The sequence below is a fragment of the Anguilla rostrata genome, chromosome 12, assembly GCF_018555375.3.
Source record: "Anguilla rostrata isolate EN2019 chromosome 12, ASM1855537v3, whole genome shotgun sequence".
Classification (NCBI taxonomy): Eukaryota; Metazoa; Chordata; class Actinopteri; order Anguilliformes; family Anguillidae; genus Anguilla; species Anguilla rostrata.
This window is the reverse complement of record NC_057944.1, coordinates 10,348,735-10,376,364: the sequence shown is the minus strand read 5'-3', so window position 1 is coordinate 10,376,364 and position 27,630 is coordinate 10,348,735. Positions and strand designations below refer to the sequence as shown.

General features: G+C 41.9%; 3 protein-coding genes across 4 annotated transcripts; 2 read left to right on the top strand and 1 right to left on the bottom strand.

The window, feature by feature from the left end:
* Positions 1-4: 4 nt before the first annotated feature.
* trappc4 (trafficking protein particle complex subunit 4) lies at positions 5-3,331 on the bottom strand. The gene is made up of 5 exons (XM_064300913.1): positions 3,073-3,331; positions 2,752-2,926; positions 2,385-2,488; positions 1,841-1,967; positions 5-684 (listed from the first exon to the last, which is right to left on the bottom strand). Exons 1-5 carry the CDS (start codon positions 3,245-3,247, stop codon positions 606-608), a joined length of 660 nt encoding a protein of 219 aa, XP_064156983.1. The 5' UTR covers positions 3,248-3,331; the 3' UTR covers positions 5-605.
* Positions 3,332-3,448: 117 nt separating this feature from the next.
* Positions 3,449-6,436, top strand: LOC135235474 (small ribosomal subunit protein eS25). 2 transcript variants are annotated; one of them, XM_064300914.1, is made up of 5 exons: positions 3,449-3,599; positions 4,185-4,277; positions 4,406-4,589; positions 4,983-5,081; positions 5,581-6,436. In XM_064300914.1, the coding sequence occupies exons 1-4, from the start codon at positions 3,597-3,599 to the stop codon at positions 5,075-5,077; spliced, it is 375 nt and encodes a 124-aa protein (XP_064156984.1). In that variant the 5' UTR covers positions 3,449-3,596; the 3' UTR covers positions 5,078-5,081; positions 5,581-6,436. The 2 variants fall into 2 exon arrangements, with proteins under 2 accessions (XP_064156984.1, XP_064156985.1); XM_064300915.1 differs by having other exon boundaries at positions 5,279-5,684.
* A 4,439-nt stretch (positions 6,437-10,875) lies between these two features.
* Positions 10,876-25,960, top strand: sgcg (sarcoglycan, gamma; the record flags this gene model as incomplete). Its single annotated transcript, XM_064303273.1, has 8 exons — positions 10,876-11,492; positions 18,512-18,706; positions 19,775-19,876; positions 21,445-21,532; positions 22,773-22,892; positions 24,485-24,557; positions 25,017-25,140; positions 25,874-25,960. Coding segments are annotated over exons 2-8 (786 nt in total), but the record flags the coding sequence as incomplete, so codon positions are not given.
* Positions 25,961-27,630: the final 1,670 nt, after the last annotated feature.

Here is a 27,630-nt window from a genome sequence, read left to right as displayed (position 1 = left end):
CAAATTGTGTAGTTTGCTTATTTCCTTTGAAAAAATACATCAATATTTCATGTACATGTGTATGAGATAAGTATATTTACACCTTCACAGACATTTTGAAAGAATTACCCGACATAAACTATCATTAGGTAGACCTATAACAATGAGGATACCGTCCAAGGGACAAGTATGCTGTAAGCGGTTTGAACAGTATACAGTACAATGCCAAGTAAACATGCAACAGCTGAAATATTTACAAATCAAGACCACAAGTGATTTTCAAAGGCTTTACCTTAAACCAAGTAGTTTTTGGTTGCCAATTAAATAGTAGTACAATATATCAAAGCCCTTGATCACATTTAGAGTCCCTTTGAGCAAATAGCCCTTTAAAACAGGGATGTGGTCATCTTTTGAAGTCATCTGACACAGCCCAAATCTCATTTCCTTCCTCCTGTGTCAGACGTAAGAATAAAACATGCAAGACCTCAAATTTCTTCCCCGACTGCCCAGTCATACAGGAGCATCAGAGGAAATATCCCATAGTGGAGAAAACTGGACTTCCTTGCGCTGTACAGCAGTAAATAACAAAGAAAATTAACTAAAAAAGTATCTAGTTGTCTTCTTTTTCAAGAACCAGGTCCAAATGTTCCGGCTTTTTCCGCTATCTCCAAAGCACTCTTCAGATTCTGGTCAAAAAGTTCGCACCTGAAAAAAAAAAAAAAAAGGAATATACCACTCACTCTTCATAGCCAAATCTGTACCTACACTCCCTATACTGCTGCCTGCTGCACACAGATGCATTTCATTTATTTTGCAAAACTTTTCACGATTTTGCAGTCTGGCAAAGAAGGTAACAGAATGACAAAATTTGGGCATCGGTTACAGTCCGAGATCAACACCAAAGGGCAACTGTCTGCAACTCAAGAACAAGCCACAGTTCTTTCCATCAAGTGATACATTTCGTAAGGCTGTCTGAATTTTTGATCCCAAGAAAGTGTGCACACTTGATGTGATGACCCTCCCATTAGACCAGAGGTGGGAAACAAGGGCCATATCTGTTTCTGGTTTTCATGCCAACTTCTGGCCTTAATTATGCAATTAGCCCTAACATTTACGCCATCTGACCTTTTTGCTTCATTCCTTGTTAAGCATGTGAATGACAGCCGAAGACTGTTCTTGTGTCCCTATCTGAAACATTTTTCTGTAATCTAATTTACAAGTGAACCAGTGTTGGATTACACAGTCAATCAGCTCATTTACCCAGGGCAATTGGTGGAGGCAAAAACCTGCGCCCACACCGGCCCTCCGGAATTGCCCACCCCTGCACTAGACTCAACTCCAGGATTTAGCCAGAAGTGTACCTCTCAGCTGGGCAACTACTAACTATCTGCACAATAATACGGCACTGCAGTGTCTCCATGTGAATTCTGGGATACGGTTTAAGTTGCATTTCCAAATTTCAAGCAAAAGGCAAAACGATACTTTTTAACCACTATTGCAACCAATTCTGTTGACGCTGAAATTTGCATCGCATGTGGACGTTTTCACCAAGCATCTTCAATCAACGACGGAAGAGACCGTTATAAACAACTGCCCATGATCAAATTTACTCAGAGTTTAGAACCTTGACTTTCAATTGGAACTGTGTACCTGACATTACACTTATTTTATTTTTTAAGAAATATGCTGGTAAAAATCTGCTATTAATATCACTTAACCACTTCTGTAAGAGTTAAATGCGATATAGTAATTTTTTTGTGTGACACAACCTGACAATAGCTCCTGATCCAACGGTTTGGGAACCACAGACTGTTGAAGCACACACCACAAGCGACGTAAATTGGCAGCAGGTGTACTGTACCTGATCGGCATTTCCAGTGAATAGAAGGGGTTCTTCAGGGCGAAGTCCGAGTAGATCTCGTAGATCTTCCGCAGCAGGGCGTCAATTCCCGCCTGCCGCGGATCCGCCATCACAATAAACTTTATACCTGAAAAAACGGGCATTTATCCCAAATTAATGTCGACCTCGCGGTTTGCTGAACGGTAGGCCAATCAGGTGACATATCAAGATCAGCAGTGGAGTAAAGGCTGTAGACTGAAATCCCAGGAGGGGCACTGTTGTTGTACCGTTCGGCAAGGTGCTTAACCCAAATTGTTTCAATAAAAATATCCAGCTGTATAAATGCACTACGTCAAAAAATGAAACCACACTATGGATAAGTGCACTTTTTAAATGTCTAAATACACATGAAAATGAGTAGTGGATAGGAATAATCATGTAGTAAAGAAAACGGTCAACATGTTCTACATGCGTTTCATGAAGTGAATGCGCTATATCTACATAGCATCGATTGAAACAGCAAACATTGTATTTGTCAAACCAACTTGCATGTCCGTTGCCTTACCCGTAAGTGTTTGAAAACAGTGCAATTTAAAGGTATCAGTCTCAAGCATTTCAATGCCAGAACTCCCAACCTCGGGTGACAGCTGTGAGCCAATGGCAAAGAGTCTGTGGAGAGAAAACGTGGAGGAATGATGCACCAAGAACGTGAGATTGCATTTACAGCGCGCTAAGGCTTCTGCGCATAAAAACAAGGGCTGGATTTTTAAATACAGTCTATGGTATCAACCAAGTTCCTTGATTTAAATATTTCCTCAACTTTATTCTAGAAATTACATTACAGGTCAAGCAACAGATGTGACAGGTGATATGCCATTAGTTAGCCATCTAGCTTATCATACATCAGGCAAACACTGTTCAACACCACTTACGAGTGAAACATTGAAGCCAGCATCAGCTTTTCATTGGAGGACAACCGAGCCCTGCCGAATCGAATTGAAACTGGATAGTTCGTTGAGTCCTTAAGATACTCGATTATCTCTTTTCCATCCGCCGTATGTTTGCCGTTTACATCCACGCCGTTAATGGACAGTACTGCATGCCCCACTGAAAAACAAAAGGGGAGTCATTCCTGAGGGAAAGCGTGCACAAACCCAAATTCGGACTTTACCATACCACAGACAGGGCCGCAAACTTAGACCTCGGAATTTCCTAGCAATGATCCCGGGTCCGACAGCTGGTAAGTTACTTACCACGGATACCGTCTCGTTGGCCGAAGGAAACAATAGCTTTCTCGTCGTGGATTTTTAACACCAAATCCAAAGGGAAGCTGAACGTTTTTTCTGCTTCAGCTCGGGGAACGTAGTTGTCATACTGATAAATAAGCCCCCCAGCTTTATTGACAACATACACGCTAAATATCGCCATGTTCACACCTGACAGCTAGCTAGCTACACACGATATTACGCCCAGCTGACTAACTGAATGATCACATGACCAGTCACCCAGCAGCACTTCGCCAAACAAAACCTTGTGACTTTTCTCCACGCAAGAAACACGCATTCTTTTTTTATTGGTCTACACTCACAAACTCACCCAATCATGAGCAGGTTCGCGTTTAATACGTAAGATCACAAATATGTGATTAGAAATTTCTTAGCCGAACACTAATTTTCCCAGAAGCCCCTGTCGGTTATATCTGCCGGATACACCGGTTGTTGTAGGCTCGTGCTGGGAGTGAAATATATTTTTTCCGGCGTACTGACTTTGAAACATCATGGTGAGATTCAGGCATATGTTAGTGGCGAATGAATATACACCTGTGAGATGGAAAACGTGAAAATGGATGCTTCCTGAAGGCTTTGAAATTAAAAACAGAAGACACAACTGTCTGAAGTCATGATTGAAGGATGGTCATTGCGACGAGAGTCAGCGTGCTTGCAGCGCCCGCTACCTATGGGATACCCTGCAACGTGCTATGACATCCAGCCAGGAGCATACCGATGCTGCCGGGCTTTTGTAAGGGTTTAAAACCCTCGTAGATTTCAATTTGGCAATATAGCAAATAGGCGTACGCATTAGACAATAATCCAGTGTGACTCATGGTCACCCCCTTTTACTTTGATTACGCAAGGTTGTATTCGTCAAATACCAGCCAGCTAGTTTAGTTGGGTGCACTACCCAAACTGTCGGGCAAGCTTACCAAGGTATTGCTATCCAGAAACGGCGAGGTAGCTAGAAGCGTGATGTTAAGTTTGAATAGTGGTTATCTTTGAAAGTACAGATGTGAGCCTACACCATGTGGCTACTTGGATGCACTCAACCATTCTACTGATAAAATTCCATTTGCTTTATTCACATTTAGCCTGCAAAGGATGACAAGAAAAAGAAGGATTCAGGAAAGTCCAAAAAGGACAAGGACCCAGTAAACAAGTCTGGGGGAAAAGCCAAGAAGAAGGTAAGATTCCGATTTGTGAGCTGTCACATAATCATTTTGTGATGTGGGATTAGAGCAAATTTGATTTTTTTGAATGGAATGTGAGTCAGTTCTGATGATTGACCGTTTAGCCTATGTCTTCTGAGTAGAAGTGGTCAAAGGGGAAGGTGAGGGACAAGCTCAACAACCTGGTGCTCTTCGACAAGGCCACCTATGAAAAGCTGTACAAGGAGGTACCCAACTACAAACTCATTACGCCGGCTGTAGTGTCTGAGAGGCTGAAGATCCGAGGCTCGCTGGCCAGAGCTGCTCTCCAGGAACTGCTCAGTAAAGGTAACGTGACATCACAGAAATTAAGATGTGGTTACCTGGGTTTAGGGATTCTCCGAACGGTAGTGGTTCTCAGCAATGTATAGTCTGTAATGTCAGCTTATAGTTGGCTCAGTAATTAGCAGACCCGGGTCAAATACGTATTTGTTTTGGATTCAAATACTTTTCTGTGCTCTGTTGATCTTGCCTGGTGAAATTGAGCCTGCCAATATGAGCAGAAAGTGGGGTTGTGCTAACGTTGGATGTTGCTTGGAGGCTTAAAACCTCAACCCCAGCAGAGAAGTTATGGTTGAAGTACTGGTATTCATATTGTAATGAATGTAAGTGTACACTAAATCAGAAGCCATGGATGAGTAAGTTTTGAAATGTACATGAGCGGTCCTGTTTCTCCCAAAGGCATGATCAAGTTGGTGTCCAAACACAGAGCGCAGGTGATCTACACACGAAACACCAAGGGCACAGATGAAGCTGGAGTCGAGAAGGAAGCATAGACTGGTGAGTTACCCGCAATGCCTCTGTGGTGAAGCCCCACTCCAAGTGACGTTGCAGTGCATAGACTCCAGTGGTGTTGTTATTCCATGCTAACTCCAGGGTTCACTGTCAGAGTTGTACCTGAAAGGGAAACAACTAAACACTTTTGTTTGCTTTTCATGTGCTGCATTAAATGGTTACCCCCATTGCACTTAATCCAGAAACTTCCATATGAAGTGGTGGATGAGATTCAATGGATGTGGAAGTTCACTTTTATATTCAGTCTGTAGTAGTGATGATTATGATGAGACTGAGTTTTGTGAATCCCATTATAGGGAGAGTTATGATATTTTAGCAGTGTCCTTATTTGAAACACACTGTATTGCAGTCACTGGCACAGGGTAACTGCAGCCATTGTGGAGTTTAAAAAACTTATAGCAATTAAGCGATTGATAGTAATGGCTAAAGCATTGTTACCACATGTTTATGTGCTTACATTGTATTGCTTTGGTTTTTTCTCCAGGTTACGTTCTCGTTCTACTGAAGATCAGCGGGGAGTCTGACATGTAAAGAAAATTTAAATAAAAAACACTGGAAAAAAAATAATAAAAAACCTTGGCTATGCAATATTGTTGCTCTTATTATGATCTTTCATGCTGCTTTTGGAAGTCTTTCCTAGCCAGATGTTTTCTTATTTTTAGTTCATTTCTTATTGTTTAGCTGTGGCTAGTTAGGTTGGGAAATGAATGTAGTTTGCAGTTCTGCAAGTTTATGGTTTTAAAGAGATTGCCAATGGGGTCAGAGGAGCCAGGCAAGGCAGTGCATGGATAATCACTGAGCACACAGTGGGCCCACTGCAGTTCTGCCTGAATACGCACAGGACATGGCAGACCACCATGTTTGCATCCTACCAAATTTTGTAGCAGTGATGAAAATGATGGCAACACTGGAAAAGCATATTTAGTTTCTGTTTTCATAAATATGTGGATGTTGTTAGAGCCATTTAAATTGTAAGAGTTTAAATTTAAAATCGGTGTGTTGATTCAGATTTTTATGCTGCCCCTTGAAACAAGTGATGTGAGTAGAAGAATTTCCCTTCTAGAAATGTGCACGTTTGAGATGCAAGCCCGGTGTCTGTGAGCCGATGTGAAATTCCCCAGGGAGGACAACCTTGTAGGGAATCTACTCACACCTCGTTTGACATGCTATGTTCAATTAGTATCAACTTCGGGACGTCCAGTGAAATTCAGCAGACCTCGACTAATGCTGTCGCACGTTGTTTGTTTAGCTGTGCCTGCTGATTGCTATTAAGATCTTTGTGATGCTCCTTGACCTGGTTTTGCATGAGTGCATCCAAATAAAAAGTTGAATTCAAAGTTTTTATTTGAAGTACTTTCCTTTCTGAATACGCAACTTTGAGAATGGTGATGCGAGAGATGAACCGAAAAACAAGTGAATAAGCTTCATTGTGGGGAGACTGACTATGTCAACCAACCTTGGGGATACACATCCTTTAAAAAGATGTACAAAATTAACAGTCACACTGGCGGCATGGGTTAGCACTGCTGTTTCGCAAGAAGGAGGTTCTGGGCAGGCCACATCCTCTGTGCGTGGGGTTTGCATGTTTCTCCTGTGCTCACCTGGGTTTCCTCCAGGTACTCCGGTTTCCTCCCACACCGAAAGACATGTATGTCGTGTAAGGTATACTCCAGCCGTTGCCCTTGACCAAGGAACCAGTCTCAGAACTGGAGTTGGTCCCCCAGCAGTGGCGGACTCAGGCTGTTTGAAGGGCAGGGGCGAAAAAATGAAAAGGGCACCTACTGCACGACATGGGGCCCCACCAGCACGCAAATTTGGCGGCACCCCTAGACTGTCATCACGGCACCCACTTTGGGAAAGCCTGCACGTGCCTAGAGGGCATGTTGTAGGGGAGACTGTAGGGCACTGCATCTCATTTTCTTCACTGGGATTTTTTTCTCTCTATTGCAAGGGCACATCGTGTTTTCTCACTTGGAAGGGCAACTAAGAGGGCACTTCATGAGTTTTTTTTCACCAGAAAGGCACCTGTAGGGAACCTCAAGTTTATCCCATTGTAAGGGCACCTATATGGCACCACATCACATTTTCTCCACTGGAGGGGCATCCATTAATGAAACTTCCCCACATTCTCACGCATGTAGGGACACCCTTTACAGCACTGCATCACATTTAATCCACTGGAGTGTCACTTCTCCATTAGAGAAGCACCTAATTGGGCACTTCATGTTTTATCACCTGTAGGAGTACCCTATACAGCACTGCATCCCATTTTCTCTACTGGAAAGGGCACTCTTTGGGACACTGTCATGTAGGGGTGGCATAGAGGGCACTTCATAACGGCACCCTTTTCCCTTGGAAGGGCACCCATAGGGAACGTCAAGTTTAGACCATTGTAAGGGCACTGCATCACGTTTTCTCCACTAGAAGGGCACTCATTAAGACACGTTATCAAATTTTCTTGCTCGAGAGGGCACATCATAATTTATTGCATGAAGGGGCACCCTAGAGGGCACTCAATCATTTTTTCCCCATGTGAAGGGCAGCCAATAGGGCATTTCCTCTGGTTTTTGCCACTCTAGAGGGCACTTTAGCGATGTTTTTTCAACCATGAGGGCACCAGGGGGGGCGGTCACCAGTGTCTGCCAGTGTCCCCCAGGCACTGTGCTGGCTGCCCAATAAGTAACAAGGATGGGTCAAATGCAGTGGACAATTACCCTACGGGGTCAATGTAGACTATGCCTTTATGCCTGTAATTAACTGCAATCAGCCATGAAGAATCATTTTCTTAATTTTAAGTAATTAATTTTCATTTTAATTATGCATATTTGATAACAGCACATGCTATTTATTTGTGTACTTACTTAGTTTTATTTAGGCAAATTCATAAAACCCAACTGGATGGCTTCCGGCCGGGCATCCTGAGTCTGAAGTGGTCCAATGAGGCTGCGCTAGATGGGCTCGCACTTTGCTGAAATTCGTGGAAGTATCCCGGTAAATTCTCAAGAGCAACATGAATGGCCAGGTAAAATGACAAATCTTGAGAAGGGAAACCGCGAAGTCAATCCAGTTGACATTATTTAAAAGCTTAGTTCAAGAATTTTCCGTTGGTTTAGGAATGTTAATTAATTTCAGGCGCGCGCTGTTCTTACTTGAGGCATGCTCCTTTCTTGTCTGCATAAGACTATTTGAACTTGCGTTTTTATATAATCTTATTGATTATTTATTCAGCAATATTGTGTGAGCATACAATAGTAAAAAACTGAACTATTACGAAGTTAAGTGTTGCTTTCCCTTTGGCGAACAAAATCCAGTTTTCACTTGGTAGAAATAGGAGCGTAAAAAATGTAGGCTAAGTATAGTTTCGTGTGATAGGACTCACAAATAAAATGTACTGTATAGGCATTCCAGCGATTTACGCACATTCCTGTGTGCCGTTGTTCAGCTGATCTGGATGAAAGCATTCACTGTGTAATTTTAATGTGGATGTATTGTCTAACCAAGCGCTTGTACCAGCCTTCCCTTCGATCTTTACAGTTGGACTCCTGCTGTCAGTTTGGATAGTCTCTGAAGTTCACAACAAAATACTGCGCTGTTCAGGAACGGTGCTTTTCAGGTTGGAAGTTTTAATAGGTATGCAGTGAGGTGGGCCCTGTCTGTACTGCCGCCAACTTGCTGATTCGGAAAGACATTACAATTGCCTGAGATGTGACGAGTCCTGAAATCAGTCATCCACTTAAGAATTTCAGTCAGGTTTTCCGCGTTTTCAGTGCACGAACCACCACGCGCGCAAAGCATAGGTAGGGAGTAAAACATATTCGCGTTAAAAAAACTAATATTGTGATATTTGTCCCTAAAGTAGTTACATTAGGCAATGTGATTTTTTATTTATTCAAAAAAGGGTTATTTTAGCGTGTTGCCGTTCACGTGATACTAAATAGGCTAATAATAAGTTTGCACATTAATGTTCACACAGCCTAATGAGCTTAAATAAAATTTTGTGACTGGCTGCGCTGAATTTAAGAAATGCAAACTCAGAAAGCCCTACATCAGGCTTACTGAGGTTGTATATAATGTACACGTCATACATGTCCCAAAGGTCAATTAGGCAGTCTGTTATGCATCATATAGCCTATCACCCGTGCACCTGCGTTATTGCCTATTTTACCCATCTTAGAATCTATAGGGGGAAGTCGGTATGAATATCAGTTTTTGGATTTTGCTCATTTACACAGAAAATATATTGCCTAGCATTATGAAATTTTACTAACAGCTTTGACATGTGAGTAGTCATTACCCGTTCCAGTTACTCTCCAGTTACAATCGAGTTGGATTTAATTTAAACCAGAGCACAATGCAGTCCGATGTCACATTCATATGACCTAGTAAGTACAATTGTAACTGAGGGATGGAATAATTGTAACAATGAATAAAAACACCCTACAATGCATATGGAGGCTTTTTATGCACATACTAATGTTAATCAAGGAAACCCATTTCAAATGGTAATGTGACACCAGCCACACCCTCAGATTGTGAAGCATAGCGCTTCATGAGAAAAGACTGTGCACACATTGATGCATAAGCAGCTTCATACCTTACCGTGAAGTGAGTTGTGCCCATGTCCAAATAGATGAGAAAAGCTGCTTTTACAAAGCCTGCCATACAGACCAATCTTGGTATGCTTATTTTAAATGCCTGTGACCAGGTGGATGTTTCTTTTCCATTAATCACCTGGAGCAACCAGACACTTATGCTATATTAACGCAGCAAGCAAATTAGCTGAACACATTTAACATTAAACACCGGACTAACTTAGAGTCAAGCACGTTGATGAGTACAATTAATTTCTTTAACAAATATTCAACACAATTTAAAATGCCTGAGGTCTCCCCAAAAGGACACTACATGGAGAATGGTTTTCAACACCATCTAATGTCTCTAATCTATGAATCTAAAGCCCTCTCCATGACCTCCTTGGTACCAGCCCTGTTGTTGTCTCTTTAGATGACATTCTGTAAACATATAATAGCAAAAAAGTGTGTTGTTTGTAATATAAACTCAGAGGCAGCATAATTGTAACAACTGTTGCATTTATACACATGAGGACATCATGTTTTTGTTGGTCATCTAGCAAACAATTCCCACTAAAACCATACTAACTTTTCAAGGACAGATGACTGCTTAAAATGATGACTGATAATGCCTAATATCCAAAAATTACTTTATGATGCGTTACATTTATACTGACTCTACCCTACACGTGAAATTGTAATCTTTTAACACTTACTGGCCAGACATTGGGGTGGTAATGTATGGCCAATAAGTGTTATAGCTCCTGTACCTTTAAGGCAGAGGGGCTTAATGCAGGGGAGCTTGAAGTGAATATATGAGGGGAAAGCCAGAAACGAGGTATAAATAAACTCAAGAGGGTGCTTATGAAATACTTAAGTCCAAAAAGAAGAATTAAACTGGAGACATTAGTTTTGTGGAATATCATCATTCTTGTTTCTTTTTTTATAATTTTTTTTTACCTCAGGAGGTGAATACTGATTTGAATTTTTTTCAGGCTTTTTTTTTCAAACAAATGAATCAATAACGGTTGCTTGGCGCTCAAGTAAACATGCATAAAGCACGCACGCACCCACCCACACACAAATACACTACAGTCTTCCCGATTCTGAGAGTAAATCGGCACGTGCAGATCAATCCAACTGCGCACAGGCTACTTGTTTGTTTACTGATTTGGTACAAGGAACTCAATGCTTTTAGTTGTATCGACTGTCTGAGCACACTCGTCTACTTGAATCTAGATGCCGCTAATGTAGGAATAAACGCCATTCAATTGGCCCCTCTCCGCTTTCTACTTCCCAACTTTGCCTCTGTTACTATGGTTCCTAAAATAGACTTTAATTCCGTTATAATTTTATTGTCTGCAACTCGCTGTCTCTAAGTTGAAAAGTGCAACGTCCAATGTCGGTTCTGAAAGCTGTAACCAAAGTTTCTCAAATTAGACACGAGCTCGTGCTTCGGGGATGAGTCATTGACATGCCATCTTAGGCTGGCTGCAGAAATTAAATTCCAGACAGGGCTGCATTTTCCTTCTTTCCACGCCGACCGCGCATGGAAAGTTTGAGCAGCACAGTAGGCTAGCCTTGTCGAATATCCTCGCCGCCGTTTCAAAAAACAAAAGGAGAGAAGAAAAAGCGGATAGGTACATACGATATGCAGGAAGAGGGAGAAAAGGGCACCTCGTGGTGATTATTTAGGGTGCTTTCCGTCTTGGATTTATGGCGTGCAGCTGTTAGTTGTCTGACAGACGTAAGGAGGTCTCGAAAACCGTCGCTGCTCAGAAGCCGAGTTTCCAGTATAGAAGCGGCGCCCTTACAGGAGACAACGGTAGGAAATGCTCCTTTGAATATTACTGATATTCGCTTCTTTTCACTGCTACGGTCGCATAAATATAAGTTCCACAGACGACTGGCCTTGCCCTCAATATATAAAGCGGTTTCACTCAAAGGCTGGTAATTTTAATATTTATAGACGAAAGCATTATGGTGTCCCTTTCCTCCTAGAATTTTAGGTTGATTTCCTGGATTTCAAAACAATTGAATGTGCGCATAATGTATTAGTTTTAAGTTGAATTAGGTTTCCACTTGCTGTCCATTATTTATTTTTTCTACTTGAAATTATTTTCTGTGTTGGCTAAAGTTTGGCCACTGGCTATTTAGAATTCCGCTGTAGGTCACATAACGTTTCAGTCAGGTAGGCCTACTTCGGCAACTGCTCTGTCCGAGTTGGTTTTATTTATTTATTTATTTATTTATTAATGCAGTTGCTCGGCGCCTTGAGGTGTAGTTTAAATGGAGTGTAGAATATCAAGAAATATTTTTAGAAGTGAATACATGACAGAGTGCATATTTAAAGAACAGGGGCTGGGTCGCTGAGTAAAACTTTCCTCAAATTGTAAGGGCTGGTTCGCAATCTGTTTCTTCACAACATATTTCCACAGAGTATTTTAACAAATAAAAAATGCCTCCCTAATAACCGAACGGCCTCCAGCTATAAATAGATTTTAAAAAGCAACCTTTGCCTTAGTAGCTCTATTTGCTTTGGAAAATGTAGAACTGACGTGAAATGGAGGCCTGGAATCTCAATTTAAGTCAGAACCATGGTGGTCTGAAAACAGGAGTGGGAGCGGAGCCCTTTTTGTTATCAGTTTCTGGCGCAAAACGGTATCTGCGGCTTATGGATGATGACGGCTAGTTGGGAGATAAGAAAGACGTTGAAACGACACAGAGGGAATTCAATCCCTCTCGCGTAGTGCTGGAAAGGGAAGGAAGACGTGCTGTGGTAACGGAGTTATAAAGCCCGGAAAGGGTAGTGCAACGTTTAAAAGCCCCTTCATTGCAGTTGACTCATATAAATAACCATAAAGCCAAATTAGGACGAAGGCATGTTTTATGTGCTGGTCGATTTAACAGTGCTATTTACATGCACGAACTATTTTTGTTTGTTGTATTGTTATTGCTGCTTTTGCTGTCATTGTCAATGTTGTTGTTTTTGCACAATTCGATTTTGTAGCCAGTCTGTTTTTCTTGGTTGCTATCGTCGTCTCCATGCTGTTTGCGGCCATGACAAAAACTGTGGACTTTAAAAACTTCAGACCCAAGCTGCCCCTGCTCTGTCACAGGGCCTGCGACACAGTCCCTATGTTACCCCCAAAACTTCTAACCTGTCAAAAAGAAAGAGAATGCATTTCCGCAAAATTCTACATGCAATATTCAGTTGTTCTTGCTCGTTTTATCAGTTTATGTATGCCCTGATGGACTCTTCCTGATTTAATTAAGTACAGATCCATTACTCAGACCTAAATTTCAATTGCTTTTACATCTCGCTAATATGAAACCCATACACTATCAATTGACAGCTAGGTGGCTTCGTCTTAGTCAAACAGTCGGGCTTCCCTGTGGTACATGCAGGTTTGTTGTCATTGGTGTCCCTCTCAATTAAGCCAATTAAAATAATATCAGCACTGTTCAGGTGTAACCTTTTGATGTGATCGGCAAGTAATGTTATTTGTTATTATTATTATTGTTATTATTATTGCTGTTGTTGTTGTTGCTGTAACTGCTTTCCCCTGAATATAGCGCATGAGGAACTCCTGGGATGCAATCACTATGGAAACTGTCCGGTAGGGACTCAACAAGGCAGTCCTTGTCGCTTTACTACTGGGGTAAAAAAAATTGGAATTAGCTTTTTACGCGACATTATACTGTGTTGTTGTGAAATAAAGGCTATCTATCATGTGTGAATTCCGGGGATTGCGTGACAGATAGCCTACCATGGAGAGATGGGTCCTGCAGATGAGCGATACTCTTTATCCATTATGCCAGCGTGTTTGTTTCTTACCGAGGGTCCACCGTCAGTGTCCCGCAGAAAAAGGTTTCCATCCCCTGTTAAAACTCGCCATTTATCATTCCTACCCGAAACACACATTTTGCTGCCGAATACCTCCAAATGAAAACCAGACGTTCTTATACAGAAATAATAAAACGCGGTATTAAAAATAGTTTCCATCCGGCGAAAAGCCCAGAGTGAACATCACAGGGTCAAAATGTGTTTTTCCTTTTTTAAAATTTTTTTTTTTATTGTTGTTATAATGCTTGCTATGCACGTTTTGTACTAAACTTGCTTTCCCTTTTTAGCACATGTGCTTATATCTTTGAAGGACTCTTGACATTGGAGCTTCTTCAATAAGCGAGTTCTAAAGCAATCAGTCTGGGATATAATGGATGTTTCATTGCTAAAATCCGGCTTAAATTGATAGGTAAGAAGAGAACTGTGTTGATCGTAATTGGTATGTGTCGTGCTTGTGGAATATGAATGGGTAAACCGGGTGTAATTCTGTACCACACTGATTGGTGGGGGTTGGGGGGTGGGGGGGTGGGTGCAGGGTATTTGGGGTCCCTTGCCTTGAAGGAATAAACGTTATACCTTTCATAGATAAGATCTCCTATTTGATACAGTGAGTAGCCCAGAAGCTACCACCAGCGTGCTCATGAATTGCTGCAGCAACAGAAAATATAACAAAAATATAGAATAGTAATGCAATTGGTCAACAGCCACCTTCTTGCCATCTTCAAATAAACTTTATTTATTTAAACGTGTGTACGTATTGCTTAGCTACTCTTAAACCTTTGAGCTATTTCAGAACTGGCTAACTTGAGAGATTTTGCATGTTCTGTTAACTCACCATGTGGCTGGCCAGGGCACATCTGTTTTTCCATGCTTTTATACCATCCAGACTGGCCATCACATTTCAGAAAATATCGATGCGAGAAGGGAAGGGCCATAGGGCCAGGGAAGAGCAGTATGGTAAATCTAAAATAGCCTAGATAGAACTTTTGAGTTGTAAGCATTTGTTGACCTCGATACCCATTTAGTTTGGTCCTGTAACCCGTAACTAAGGGGGGTGGGCAGCTGTTTTGGCCAGAAATCTTATATTTTGCATAGAGATTAGAGAAGATTTGGCAGTTTGGGATTTAGTTATTACTGACTACAGACTTTACTGATTTTGCGATGAAGGTAATAGGCCTAGGCCTATGAAATCTACCATGGAAAGAAGCTGTATATGGCTGCATGACTTTGGTTATAAATATGAAAATTTAGCCAGTTTGTCAAAGTTACTAACAGAAAAAAGTGTATGCTGTTTCACTTTAAATGAAGGGTATTTGCCAATGCATGGAATGCTGTAAACAAGAAGCTGCTCTGTGCTGTAGGCACAAGAAACATGAATCTGAACTGTGCTGTAGGCATATTTAGAAATAGGGTTGTGTTGTTTGTCCTTAGTGGTGTAAATATTTATGAGAATAAACTGAGTATGTGATGTGTCTACAAGTAAAATAATCCACCTGCCTGCATTGTCAGCTTCATAGCTCAGAATGTGTCCTTTAAAATTTCCTTTGAGTATACCGACCCCTGCTGGTGGAATGCTCCCATGGGAAAACCAAACATTTTTACCCCATTGATTATGTCAGAATTTAACATGAACAAACTGAACAAGTTTCTTGGACAAAATAAAAATCAGCACTTCCTGCACAGTATAACACTAAAGATTTTCTATTTTACAAGTTACGTAACCCCGTTATTGAAGTAGAAAACTGAAATTGACATTCAGCGTTTACGTTTTAAACAGCAATAACTGTTTTGCACTGTTTTGTTCACTATTTAGAGACTTTAAGGAAATATCATGGGCTTGTGCTGTGGTAAAAATAAATGTGTTACTTGTCAAGTAACACTCAAATTTAATCTGTCCAAAATCAGTAATGTGTAAAAGTTAATTGAGGAAATTTGAGAATTTTCTGTTGAAGAAGGCAGGTTATCTGACTCCGGTGTATTAAGGACTGAAATCACATCCTTATTTTCCATGTCTCCATGATGCTGAAATGGAGTTAGCACACGCCCTTCAGTGCATTTTCAGAAGATGAAAAATTGCAGTATTTCGTCTTCATTGGTAAGGAGACAAAACTGTCAAAGTTAAGAATAAGGGGCTGAGAATCAGGTGAGTGTAAAGAATCTACGTTCAGAGCGAGCCTGTCTGGCACACTGAATGCACAGGCCAGGAGTCACACCCCAGCTCTAACCCTGGGTGGAGACTAGGCTGGAAGTGGAAATTGCAGCGCCCACAACATCCTCAGACCACCTTTCTGCCAAAGCAGCTCAGTAAATTACACAAACCAACTAAACAATTAATCACACGCATCTGTTTTTTTATAGTATAGGTTCAGGAACAAAATAGGGGGGGGACAGTATAACTTGGGGTGGGGGTGGGTGGGGAGGGTGGTTTACATGCTGCTCTGATACTCCCTGGAGCTTTTAGTTAATTTGCACACACTCATTAAGCGGACAGAATTCTGATCTCTTGCTGGGTACTGGCAGGGATCCTTGGGGATGTAAATGTCCGGTTTTATGTGCTTGTCCAAATAAATGCTAAGCTGCAGGAGGCATCAGCATAATGTGCAGACTCTTACTTTTTCTCGAGCTGAAAATGCAGCGCAGGACATTTCTGTGTCACAGTGTCATTCCGCCCTTACTGCAGCCATGCTTGACCTGTGACCACTCCATAAATGGCTGTTTTACGCCAGTAAATTTGCTCTTTCTTTACGTGAAGTTACAATATTTATTTGCCCCCTGAAATGTCCACGCTGTAGAACCCCCCACCACGGTTAATTCATTAATTTTTGACACCTTTACCAAACATATGCTACTACTGAAATGCAGCGGCAATTTAACATATATCATTAAAATGAAGTGTACACTAAGTAAGGTTAATTTTTATGTAACATGTACCATGTGTCATTAATACAATATGAATATCTAAAATTTGTCACTAAAATGTTTTTTTTTTTTTCATTGTGAAGGACTCCTGTTACTCTTTCATTACTTCAGTTTGTGAATGAGTAACAGGTGCCAAACACACACGCGTGCACTCACTTTATAAACAATGCATTTACTTATTCAGAAATGTAATTGAAACTAGTCATCCATACTGTTGACTCCAGCATTGAGTATCAATCGGAGATGCACGCATTTGATTGACAGAACGGGCTGCTCGTCCGTTTCCTATGGTGCTACCGGTCTTGGCCACTGAGGGACGGCCATGAAATATTGCTGTGAAGTAACATCTGTTAACGCTGTGGAAAAAGAATATGACCCTGAAGTGAAAGGCTACTACTGAAAAACAGCCCGATGCAAGCCATGGTTGTTTAAACAACTTGACCAAGCATCTGGATGGGAGTTATTAATTCAGGCCACGCTCTCTCTGGAGAGTACCGTCATGCATCAAATTGCGTCTTCAGACAGCTCTCCAGTGGTGTAAACAATTTGGACGGAAAGCTCACCAGGCACTCTGCATGGAAATTGTGTTTCTAGTGGAAAAAGTGGAAATTATGGATTTATGAAATTTATCACCACAATGTGTATCAAGTCAACATTCAAAAGTCTGCAGATCTTCACATCAAAATTTTCTCACTTTAACAGAATCGTATGCAGCATTGTAATCTGTTCATCACCCACTGAATATATTAACTGATGGTGTGATAAAGTGAGGTACATTATTATTTTTACATCTGTTCTTATAGAGTACATATTACCCTACTACGGTATTTTTTCCCTCATAGAAGCTATTTTAGAGTTGAACTAACATTGAGTCTCTTCCCTGTAGCTGTGAAGAGGCTGGTCTTTTAATGAGAGGGTTGCAGGTTTACGTCCAAGGGCATAGAGTTAAAAGTAGATTAGACTGTTTCACCTGCTTTCATCTAATGTGTTCTGATTTATATTCTCATTCACTTTGCTGCATGTTGATCTGCCTAATATCGACAGTTTCTTCTGAAAATACACTGCTGTATAAAATTATTTCCACCTGTTTGCAAGAAAGAGAAAGAACTCCGAAAAGGAGCGAGGAAATAAATCCTTCAGATGTTCGGTTGAAAAAACGGAATAGAGCTCAAAATCAAAATGTGGTGTTCCATTTCTCCATTTGTCCATCACTTTACCGCTCAACCCCGTTCGTGTTGTTACCTGTCAGTCAATTTCAAGTCGCACTGATAGATAGATCATACCTCCCCCTTCCCTGTGAAGGCCTAGCGGCAATCCATCTCTGCGATCACGGCCAAGACCCACTAGAAATGACTGGCAAGCAGCAAACATTACTGCCGGATGGGCGTAGTAAATCGCTGGAAAATGGTGCAGTTGTAATTGAGGGACATTAAATCCTGCCCTGGTCCAGTGGGCATCGCAGGAACACCGCCTTCATTTGAAGTAGTTTGTGTTTAAATCCTGGGGGGGGGTGTCTCACGCACTTAGTGGTGGACCTAGACTCAGCCAAACCTCTTGCCCCCTTTCCCTACTGCATAGTCTTTTGCTCCAAAAACTGCTCTTCTGCGGCTTCAAAATGCTTTTTACAAGCCTGTGGAAAGTCAGTGGGTGACGTCGCAGTCACTCTGTCCATATTGTTCACAGTCTATGGTTCCATTAGTGCAGTGATCCCCCCCACTCTTTGTAATGCAAGAGATGTTTGTCCGCACTCTCCCAAACTGAACTGGAACAAGCCTGCACAGTAAAACGTTCAGTGTTAAACCAGCTCTTATACAGTACATTTTACACTTGTAGAGTATATGTGGTCCCTATTGGAGTCATGTAAACACTGTTAGAGTTGAATTAACACTGGAAATTTTACTGTGTACAACTTCAATTAAGCATTTCAAATTGAGGAAAAAAGTAAGGGGATAAAATTTAAAAATAAATGAAAACAGAATGTAGACAATGGTGTTCAAAACTGTGGTTTTGAAATGTGTTTTTATATATTTGGTGATGCACCCGAATATACACCATGGCTTTTATCTGTTTCTACGCAGCAAATGGTGCGGGAGCAGTACATCAGGACGACCCTGGACTCCAGTCTGCCGGACCTCAGCCCGGACATCTACACGATTGGGATCTATGGCTGGAGGAAGCGTTGCCTGTACCTCTTCGTCGTCCTCCTCGTCGTCATCCTGGTGGTGAACTTTGCCCTGACTATATGGATCTTCAGGGTCATGTGGTTCAACGCGGTGCGTATGGCGTGAGATGAGGCCAGGGGTTGGGGGTTTAGGAGAATCAAGAGTGGTAAATAACACTTTTTTGTTCCCCTTAAAAAGACAAAACAAGATAGGGGTCTCTAGCTCTCATCCTGGAGGGTCGCAGGGTTGGGTGTACTTTTATATTATGCTTTTATAGTCATAAAGAACCCAGATGGGGTGAGGTAACTGTATAATCAACTGCTGTCATTGATCAATTAAGCGTTGAGTAACAGCAAAAACCAGGAGTCCCTGAGGCTCCCTGAACCCGGGTTGGAATTAAACTCTGGGATTTGGACATTAAACTCAACATTAAACATAAAATGATCAAATGATCCTTTTCCGGGTTCTGGGAGGGTGTGGTCTGGATGCAGGATCTGTCACTCAACCTGTCCCTGGAGGGGCTGGTCGATACAGCTGTGCTGTATTAAGTGCAAGCCTCTTGGGGGGGGGGGCAGCTGTGTGCCCGATACCCACAAGCAATACACCTGTGCTGTATTAAGCGCTAACCTCTGGAGGGTTTGTGCCGTATTCCCACGCAACACTGATTCACTACTGCCTGAGGCAGGAAGCCCTGAAGGAGCGGTTACTCCATGAGAGTGGCCTCTGCGGAACTGCACTGTGCTGTCAGAAGCAATCTGAGCCCCCAGCAGCCCGTTACAGAGCCTTCCCAGGTTCCCAGGCAAAAATAACAGCACAGTTTATTCGGGTTATAAATACATCGAGCTCAATTTTGCGGTTTCCAAAGTACAAAGAAGTACTAAAGCGTTCTTGGTCTTTCGCCAAGAACGTTTACAAAACCTTGCTGTCTTAAATAATCAGGTCTTTTTAGATCCTCTGGCAAGACTTTAGTCAGGATTCATGCGCAAGTATTTCCAAAAAGGGAGCCGCCATCTTCACTAGTACCTAGCGTAATCCTTCAGTAAAGTTACTTCACCATTCATAGAGCTGTGTAGCTCCATGAATACAGTAGCCATGAGGGGTTCTGGGAGATGAGGAAATTCCTGAAGTCACATTCACTGAAATGATAAGAAATCTCTTTGTCCTCCTCCGTTCACATAGAATGGGATGGGCCACTTACAAGTCAATTCAGACGGGGTGAGGCTGGAGGGCGAGTCTGAATTCCTATTCCCACTGTACGCCCAGGAAATTCACTCCAGAGAGGTAAGCTAACAGGACAGCCATCCATGTTCTTACACCGCTCATTCCTGGCATGCATTGGGCTGGAGGCAGGTATACTGCCCGGACAGGTCGCCAATCCATCGCAGGGCCCACATACCACTCACTCACACACTCATACAGTACCTACGGGGCAATTTAGACTCTCCAGTTAGCCTAACCTAACCTGCATGTCTTTGGACTGTGGGAGCAAACCCAGCAGAAACCCATGCGGACACGAGGAGAACATGCGAACTCCACACAGAGAGGCTCTCGGTCGGAATTGGAAGTCAGTACCTTCTTGCTGTGAGGCAACAGCACAATTGACTGCACCACCGCACCGTGCCGCATGATTTGGCCGACCTCCCGCCACGTGTCCTCTGCCCTGCGTTGCGTTCCGCCTCATCAGAGCTGAAAAAAGCAACGGCAGTTTATTTCACAGCGACCAGCCAAAGGCCCTAATATGACCAATGGTTGCTTCGCTTTGTCCAATTAAGCAGCTCGTCTGGCTAAGCGTCGGTAATTATGTCAAAAAGGTGTTTCATTTCGGAGGCTGTACCTACGGGGAGCCACTCTGATAAAGGCACGTAGAAAAATCTACCACTTAAAATTCTGGGTGGGGTTCTGTAATGGTTCTCAGTGTCCCAACTGGCGAGGCCTTCTGAAAGTATCCATAGGTACAAATAGGCCTATTGACTGAAGTTTCATGACAATTAATTACTTTGATGATGGACCCCTAACTTTTGTACTTGAGGGTAGATACATAGATTTTGCCTGTGTAATGCAGATTGTCTGTCTATGTAATGCAGTTTGCCTGTGTAATGCAGATTGTCAATGTAATGCAGATTGTCTACCTAATGCTGTTTGCCTGTATAATGCAGATTGTCTACCTAATGCTGTTTGCCTGTGTAATGCAGACAGGCTTGTGACTGACACTGGGACAGGGCTTTTATCTAATCGCAGTGACCATTTAAGTCATTAACGTAGAGCACTGAAATTAAGCAGGTGTTACTATTGTGACATTCACACAATATCCTCTGCTCATTTCAGAACACTGATAAACCCAAAATGAAACCTGAGAAAAACGTAATGCTCAATACTTGGGAGTAAATGTTGTGACTCCCATGTGAAGGGCAAAGTACCATGGCCAGTAGATTGAATACCCCAGTAGGTCAGCGACCCAGAGAAGTGATTCATTCTCAGATGTTACTGTACCATGAAGCTTCAATCACTGCCCATTTATTTTATTCCACCACATTAGTTCAACTCCATCTATGTTTCTGTCAGGTGTCAAGTCCCAGGGTTTCATGTCCCATCTTAAAATCAGAAGTGGAAAACCATTTTATCTATGTTATAGATGTCAGAAAGGCGTTTGTAGAACACACGGATGAAAGTGACATCATCATACTGTACGCAACAGAAATTACAGCCGTTATCTTTTGAAACCAATTTTGTTTGGATTTTAAGGAAGGCTGTTGTCTCTATAGGACACTCTGAAATTAGACCCACAGTTTTGAAGTGTGAAATTTCTTAACTGTATAAATGTATTAAGAACTGTGTAATGTTTTGGACAGGACTCGTCTCTTGTCATAACCTCTCCTGAAAATGTCACTGTTGCCGCCCGCGACGAAAATGGGAACGTGACAGGAAAGCTGTTTGTGGGTAAGAAACGGTTTCTGTTGCGATCTGAGGAAAGGGTCATCGCACCATCTGCATACTGCTCTGGGGTTTAAATAGCTTGATGGGGTTAGGTTGTTTGACTTGTGACCAGTAGGTTGTTTGTTTGATTCCCAGTTAAGTGCCGCTGCTAAACCCTTTGATAAATTACTGGACCTGAAATGCTCCAGTCAGTCAGTTAACATTTGTCATTGACTTAATTAATTTAAAAGCAAAAGTAACTACTTGAATTAATTGATCAGTAAACTCAACAAATGGTGTTGTGAAGATAAATACTAGCACTTGCATTTTTATTGTCACTGGCATTTACATTGAGTCATCTTTAACCGTAATGTTGGATAAATCCTGGCTGATGTCTTGTTACATAACTATATTTTATCCAAGATATGTAAATCACTTTGATTAAGGTTTTTCATTATATGCTAAATGTATGCAAATCATTCATGATTTTATCAGGTGAGATTGCTGAAGTTAATTTAGTGTTGGGGCAGTTCCATGCAGTTGGTCGTAATATCAGGATTATTCCTACAAGTTCTGCCAGAGTAGGCCACAGCCAATCAAGAGTGTGCCCCACGTTGGGTTTCCAGAGGACTCCAACAATGTCATTTGGTAGAGAACCCCCTACAACCAGAACCAGAAACCAAACGTAATAATGCAGTAAAACCCTTCAAAGGCTCTCTGCTCTTTTCATTTCTCACTGCAGATTCCCCATTTAAACTTAATTTAACTAAATATCCTCCTTTTCATCAGCAGGATGAGAGTCGCGTTTCTCTTCCGCTGGGTCCTTGAAGCTGGTAGGGATGATTACTAGGACACCTTCAGTCTTTGCCCTGCAGGACTGAGGGGAAACTCAAGGGATAATTAGGAGAAAGGCAATTGACAAAACCAGTATAATTGTTTCTGAAGGCTATTATACGGTAATTGTCATCATACTTCCTTGTGCCCTCATTACTGAATGAGGTTTGAAGGCTGTGAGGAAATGGCTTTGATGAAAAGGACAATAAGGATGGAAGCCCATCTCCTCAGGCCTGGTAGGCCTTGATAGGATTCATTGAACTTGTTTTACGGTATAAGCAGGATTTGTTTGAAATGTGTTGTCTTCGGCTTATTTCACCCTGAACAGTTGCACCATTTCCATCTCAAATACTGTTTGTCAGTCCGTTTGTCTGCTAATGAGGACAGTTTCTTTTATAGGGAAGATGAAACTTTTTCATGTTTGTTCCAGGTCCAGACCAGGTAGAGGCATTTGGCCAACACTTGAAGATAACCTCAAACACCGATGAGATGCTGTTCACTGCCAGTGAGGCTGAGGCTGTTGTTGGGGTGGACAAGCTGCGTATCACTGGTATGAGTCATATATTATTAATAATAAACAACATCTTGAATTTGTGTATACCACAGATATCCAGCTCTGTACTCGAGCACACTGGATTTGAAATAAAACAATGGATATGAGGTTAAAGTGCAGATTATCAGATGGAATTGAGTATAGAACTCACATATTCAGTGTTTCATTTCAGATCCAATGTGGTGGAGTACAGAGCAAAAACTACTACAAAACTGTGTCACTGTCCACATACAGACTGCAATGTATATTTTATCAAACACTGATGATGAATTTTATCAAACATTTATCCAACATTCATGAATGATTTTATCAAACATATATAAATGATTTTATCAAACTTTGATGAAAAAGGTTTGTAGAGAGCTTGTGCCAGCATTTTAAAAGCGACCTTGTGCTTTTTTTTTTTTCTTTTAGCGATCTCTATTTGTCGTCAGTTGTCCCCTGACGTTCTCTTAGCTTTTCTTTGCTTTGTGGGGCTGTTTTTAATTGAGTCGGAGTGACCATGCGTGACCCGGTTTGTGTGTTAATGCACTCGCCATCCCCACATGCTGTCAGATCTCATCAGCTGTGGAGACTGTCTGCTGACAGATTCATTACTTCTGTGCAGCGCAGGGGACACCCCTGACCCAGGAAGAGTTTTGGGGCTTCAGCAGGGGTTAAAGGTCACTGTATATTAACTGGACAATCCAACAAATAACCTTGAGCTGAAGTTGAGCAGAAGTTTTTTTTTTCTTTTCAAACCAAAACACATCTGAATAAATGAAAAATATTGCAACCATCTTTAACCCATTCATATTTTATTTCAAATCAGAATGTCAAACTGTAAATAACTAATGATCCAATCTGTTCCTACATTAACCGAAATCTACAGATATTTTTATTTCATTGTCACCAGGGATAATGGTTTGCCTGAAAAACCATCAACTTCAGTTTTAATATTAGGGTGGGGTTAAAATGTATCGTACATTTCAACCCTTCACTTATAATTTCCAATATTTTAGTTGTTTCTAGCTGTATTTATTCAGAACAAGAGTATGTTCATTCAAATAATTCATTTATTATTATTATTATTATTATTATTATTAGGGAGTCAGAGGGCAAAGGATAAATTCAAATAAAGTACAGACGTTGTCATCACCGGTGGCCAGTTGACACATAATCAGCTGACAGGTTTCCAAGGAGACAGGCAGGTGCCAGGACATGGCACAGAGTCATCCACTACAGAAGGACAACGAGCCGCTGCCAGGACACAGAGGTCACGGTGGGAGAACAAGGCTTAGTCAGCCCTGGTCTGGGAGAGTGAGGTTTTAAAAATCCCATACTGAGGGCACCTATCTATCAATCACCTGACCTCAGGGCCACAGATGGGGGTGGGCAACTGGGGCATTTTGTCCTGGGCCCAGGATATGGGGCGTAGCTATTTTTAATTTGTTACAATGAGTCACTGACAAACACACAGCATCTCCGGGGTTAGGAACACTTATTCTTCCACCACCATCTCCAATTTTATTTTTTTATTAAATTGATTTGTTATTGCTTTGCACTATTTTTACACAGTCTCATTCAGCTGAATTTGTTCTCCACCGCAGGACCAGAAGGCGCCCTGTTTGAACACTCCGTGGAGACGCCCCTGGTCAGAACAGACCCCCTCAAAGACATTCTGTAAGCACTGTGACATCAGGAGCAATGACAGCTTTGTGCAGGGGAAGGCCAGGAGAACAGTTAGCACCTGTGAACAGTGGAATCGTCATCATTTTGACCCAAATCACTCTCTGTTCACATCCCTAAAAAACTGAGCAGTTGTGGGTATGTAGGATGATGGCTGAAGAGCCAAAAGTGAACACTGGCTCACACACAAGGAAACTGTCATGACATCACACCCATTTCTCAGTATAGCCACCGAGGATTGCAAACGCTCATTTCCTGGAAATATAAGTTGTTCAAGTTACGATTTAAATTCTATGTTCTGGGCTCTATTATATTTGGCGAACATATCCTTCCAATTGTTGTTCTGTTTAGTTGGCAGACATGCCATGATAAGGGTTTATTAGCCTGAAACTGACTGCCACTGGCTTTGTGAATACGATTCCTGTCCTGACTGGATCCCCCCCTCCGTATTAGGCTGGAGTCGCCCACCCGGTTCCTGAGTATGGACGCACCCAAGGGGGTCCACATCAAAGCTATGGCGGGACACATCGAAGTCGCCTCAAACGAGAACATTCTGCTGCACGCCATGGACAAAATGGTGGGTGCTCATGTGTCCTCGCAGACAAGTTACATTTATGACCTACATTAACAAATGCACGTTGAGATTACTGGTAGCAAATCGAACCTGTGAGCTGCTAGGGCATTTATAGATCCTGTATGCCGAAATCAAAGTTTCCTAAAGCCTAAAACTTGTTTCCTTTGATAGTTTTCTTCTTTTCAATGAATACTGTCAAAAGCAATACTCGGAAGCATTCTGTACTTCTGAGCATTCCATTGGCCAGCTGATATGTGCTGATATACACCCAGCTCTTCTGTTTAACGAACGTCTGTGGTCATTGGGAGTCTCAAATAGCGTCATTCTAAACCAGGGCTGCCCAGTCCTGTTTACTGACAACTCTAGCCAGGAGTCAGGCAGTTACAGCTCTCTAAACCACAACCCTGTAGACCTAGGGTGTGGTTCATTTGGGTCAATAGGATGATTAGACAGATATTTGCTTCAGCAATCAGGTGCAGTCCACCCACTCCTTCACTCTTTCACATCAGCCAGTGCATTCGTTGTTGTAGCCAGTCCTGGTCCTAGACTTCAGATATACTAGAACATGGCAGCTTGTGTGCTGTGTTGGTGTGTGAGTGCGTCCGCTGTGTTTGGTGGTGTGCGCATCGTGTGCATGCGGTGCATGTGGCGTGCCATGTTGTGGCCGCATTTGTGTGTGTTCACACACATGTATATTTTAATGACCAAACGGACCTCCCACCCCGTTCCCACGCAGCTGCTCCTGGATGCTGAGACGGTGCGGCTGCTGAAGCTGCCCCAGGGGGTGGCAGGCGTGCGCGGAGGGACACGTGGAGCTCTGACGATGTGTGCGTGTGTCCACCGAAACTGTAATATCCAGGGCCAGCATGACGTCTCACCTGTGCCCAGGAACATTATGCTAGAGGGCGCCCGCCCCAGCGCCCCACGCCTGGCCTGGCCTGGCCGCGCCCTCTCTGGAGACATCCCACTTTGAGGAGACTTTTTAACACCTCTGTTTCTGGGAATCATGCTCCGTTAGGTCTAAAAGCTACATTTATCACCTATGTCAAACTTCAGACACAGATAGAACTTTAAATCCTGCCCAAAAAAAGCATTCATTGTTTTAAACCATTTTTTAGGGAAAAAGCACAATTTTTAGTCACCAATGCTCACCATTGACAGAATTTGTCAGAAACAGAGGGACTGAGTTGCAAGCTTAGTATGGAGTTAATATGGTTGCCGTAGTAACATAACATGTGCCCGGATGGGGGTGTGGCCTCGGCCCAGATTGTGTGTTGCGTTCACACACCATTTAACTGTCGGAAAGAAGATATTTTATACCACTCTGTACATGGATCTGCCCTGCAGTGACAGGCTGGCAGTAGATACATATGTAAACATTTGCAGTGACCTTTTCTAAAACATTTTCATTTGATAGTTTTTTCTGAATGAGGGCTGGGTAATTTGGAGCTGGCAACAGCTCACATTCTATGCAATATGTTGTTTTTTGTGGTGCAATAATGCTGAGGGTGTATTCGAATTCAGTACTCATACAGGTTATTGTGGATGCACATTGATACGTATATGCACAATAAAAGCACAATTCATGCTTCATAAGTTTTTACCTTCAGACAGAATAAAAAAACAGAGGTTCTTGTACAAGAATGGGCTGGTGGCATTTGTTCTACTGGATGACAGAATTTTCACACAAAATATATGCTGCATAGTGGACTCAATGGGTATTTGAAATATAACTCCGTAGATACGTCAATAACATGAGGAAAGCAGTCTTGCAGATCCCTGAGGCTTTTCAAATAAATATGTCTATTGCCAGTTGAAAGAGGAATTTGGACAAAAAATGGAGTAAATCTGTCATGGTCAAAGTAGTTCAAATGCATATTTGACCCAGTTCAGCTACTTAGTGCCATAACATAATGCCACAATATTGTATCATTCAGAAACTTTTCAGCATTTAACAGCATGACTGAACTTCCTTTAAGACTTGACCAAGGTTTTACCTTCAGCTTTTGGAAGGTGTTGCAGATTTGATTTCGTTATTGAACATAAGATTAAAATCTTGCCTGCATACAAACAACAAGCAAGCCACAGGTCATATGCTGGTCATATGCTCTTCAAAAAATATGTTTCTAAGGCGATGGTGTGTTTCAGTGATCATTTGTGAGCTGGAACAAGGGCCTAAAGATTTTTAGACTGCTAATTATCTTTGTTTTTTGTTGGTAATTTCACTCAGTAACCTGCCAATTTAAGTATGGATCACCCATCTGCAAGCCATTACTTTTTTCCTTGTTTGAATCTGTAGAGTCATCTTAGTGTACTCCCCATTAAAATGTTTAACATCAAAAAATTATCACTGAAAATACTTAATATAAAGGGGAGAAATCCATTTTGTCCATTTTTAATATACGCAGAGATGCTATGCTAAGGCCTTCACATTAGGAGCAGCTGTTTTAAATGAATCCATCGCTAAAGGCTGATCACAGGTATAAGCTTAAA

Coding starts and splice junctions, on each gene's coding strand:
- LOC135235474 (XM_064300914.1), top strand. Junction 4,278..4,405: donor GGGGAAAAGCCAAGAAGAAG/GTAAGATTCCGA, acceptor TCTTCTGAGTAG/AAGTGGTCAAAGGGGAAGGT. Junction 4,590..4,982: donor CCAGGAACTGCTCAGTAAAG/GTAACGTGACAT, acceptor TTTCTCCCAAAG/GCATGATCAAGTTGGTGTCC.
- trappc4 (XM_064300913.1), bottom strand. CDS start 3,247: ATGGCGATATTTAGCGTGTATGTTGTCAATAAAGCTGGGGGGCTTATT. Junction 2,927..3,072: donor CCAACGAGACGGTATCCGTG/GTAAGTAACTTA, acceptor TTTGTTTTTCAG/TGGGGCATGCAGTACTGTCC. Junction 1,968..2,384: donor CTGTTTTCAAACACTTACGG/GTAAGGCAACGG, acceptor CCGTTTTTTCAG/GTATAAAGTTTATTGTGATG.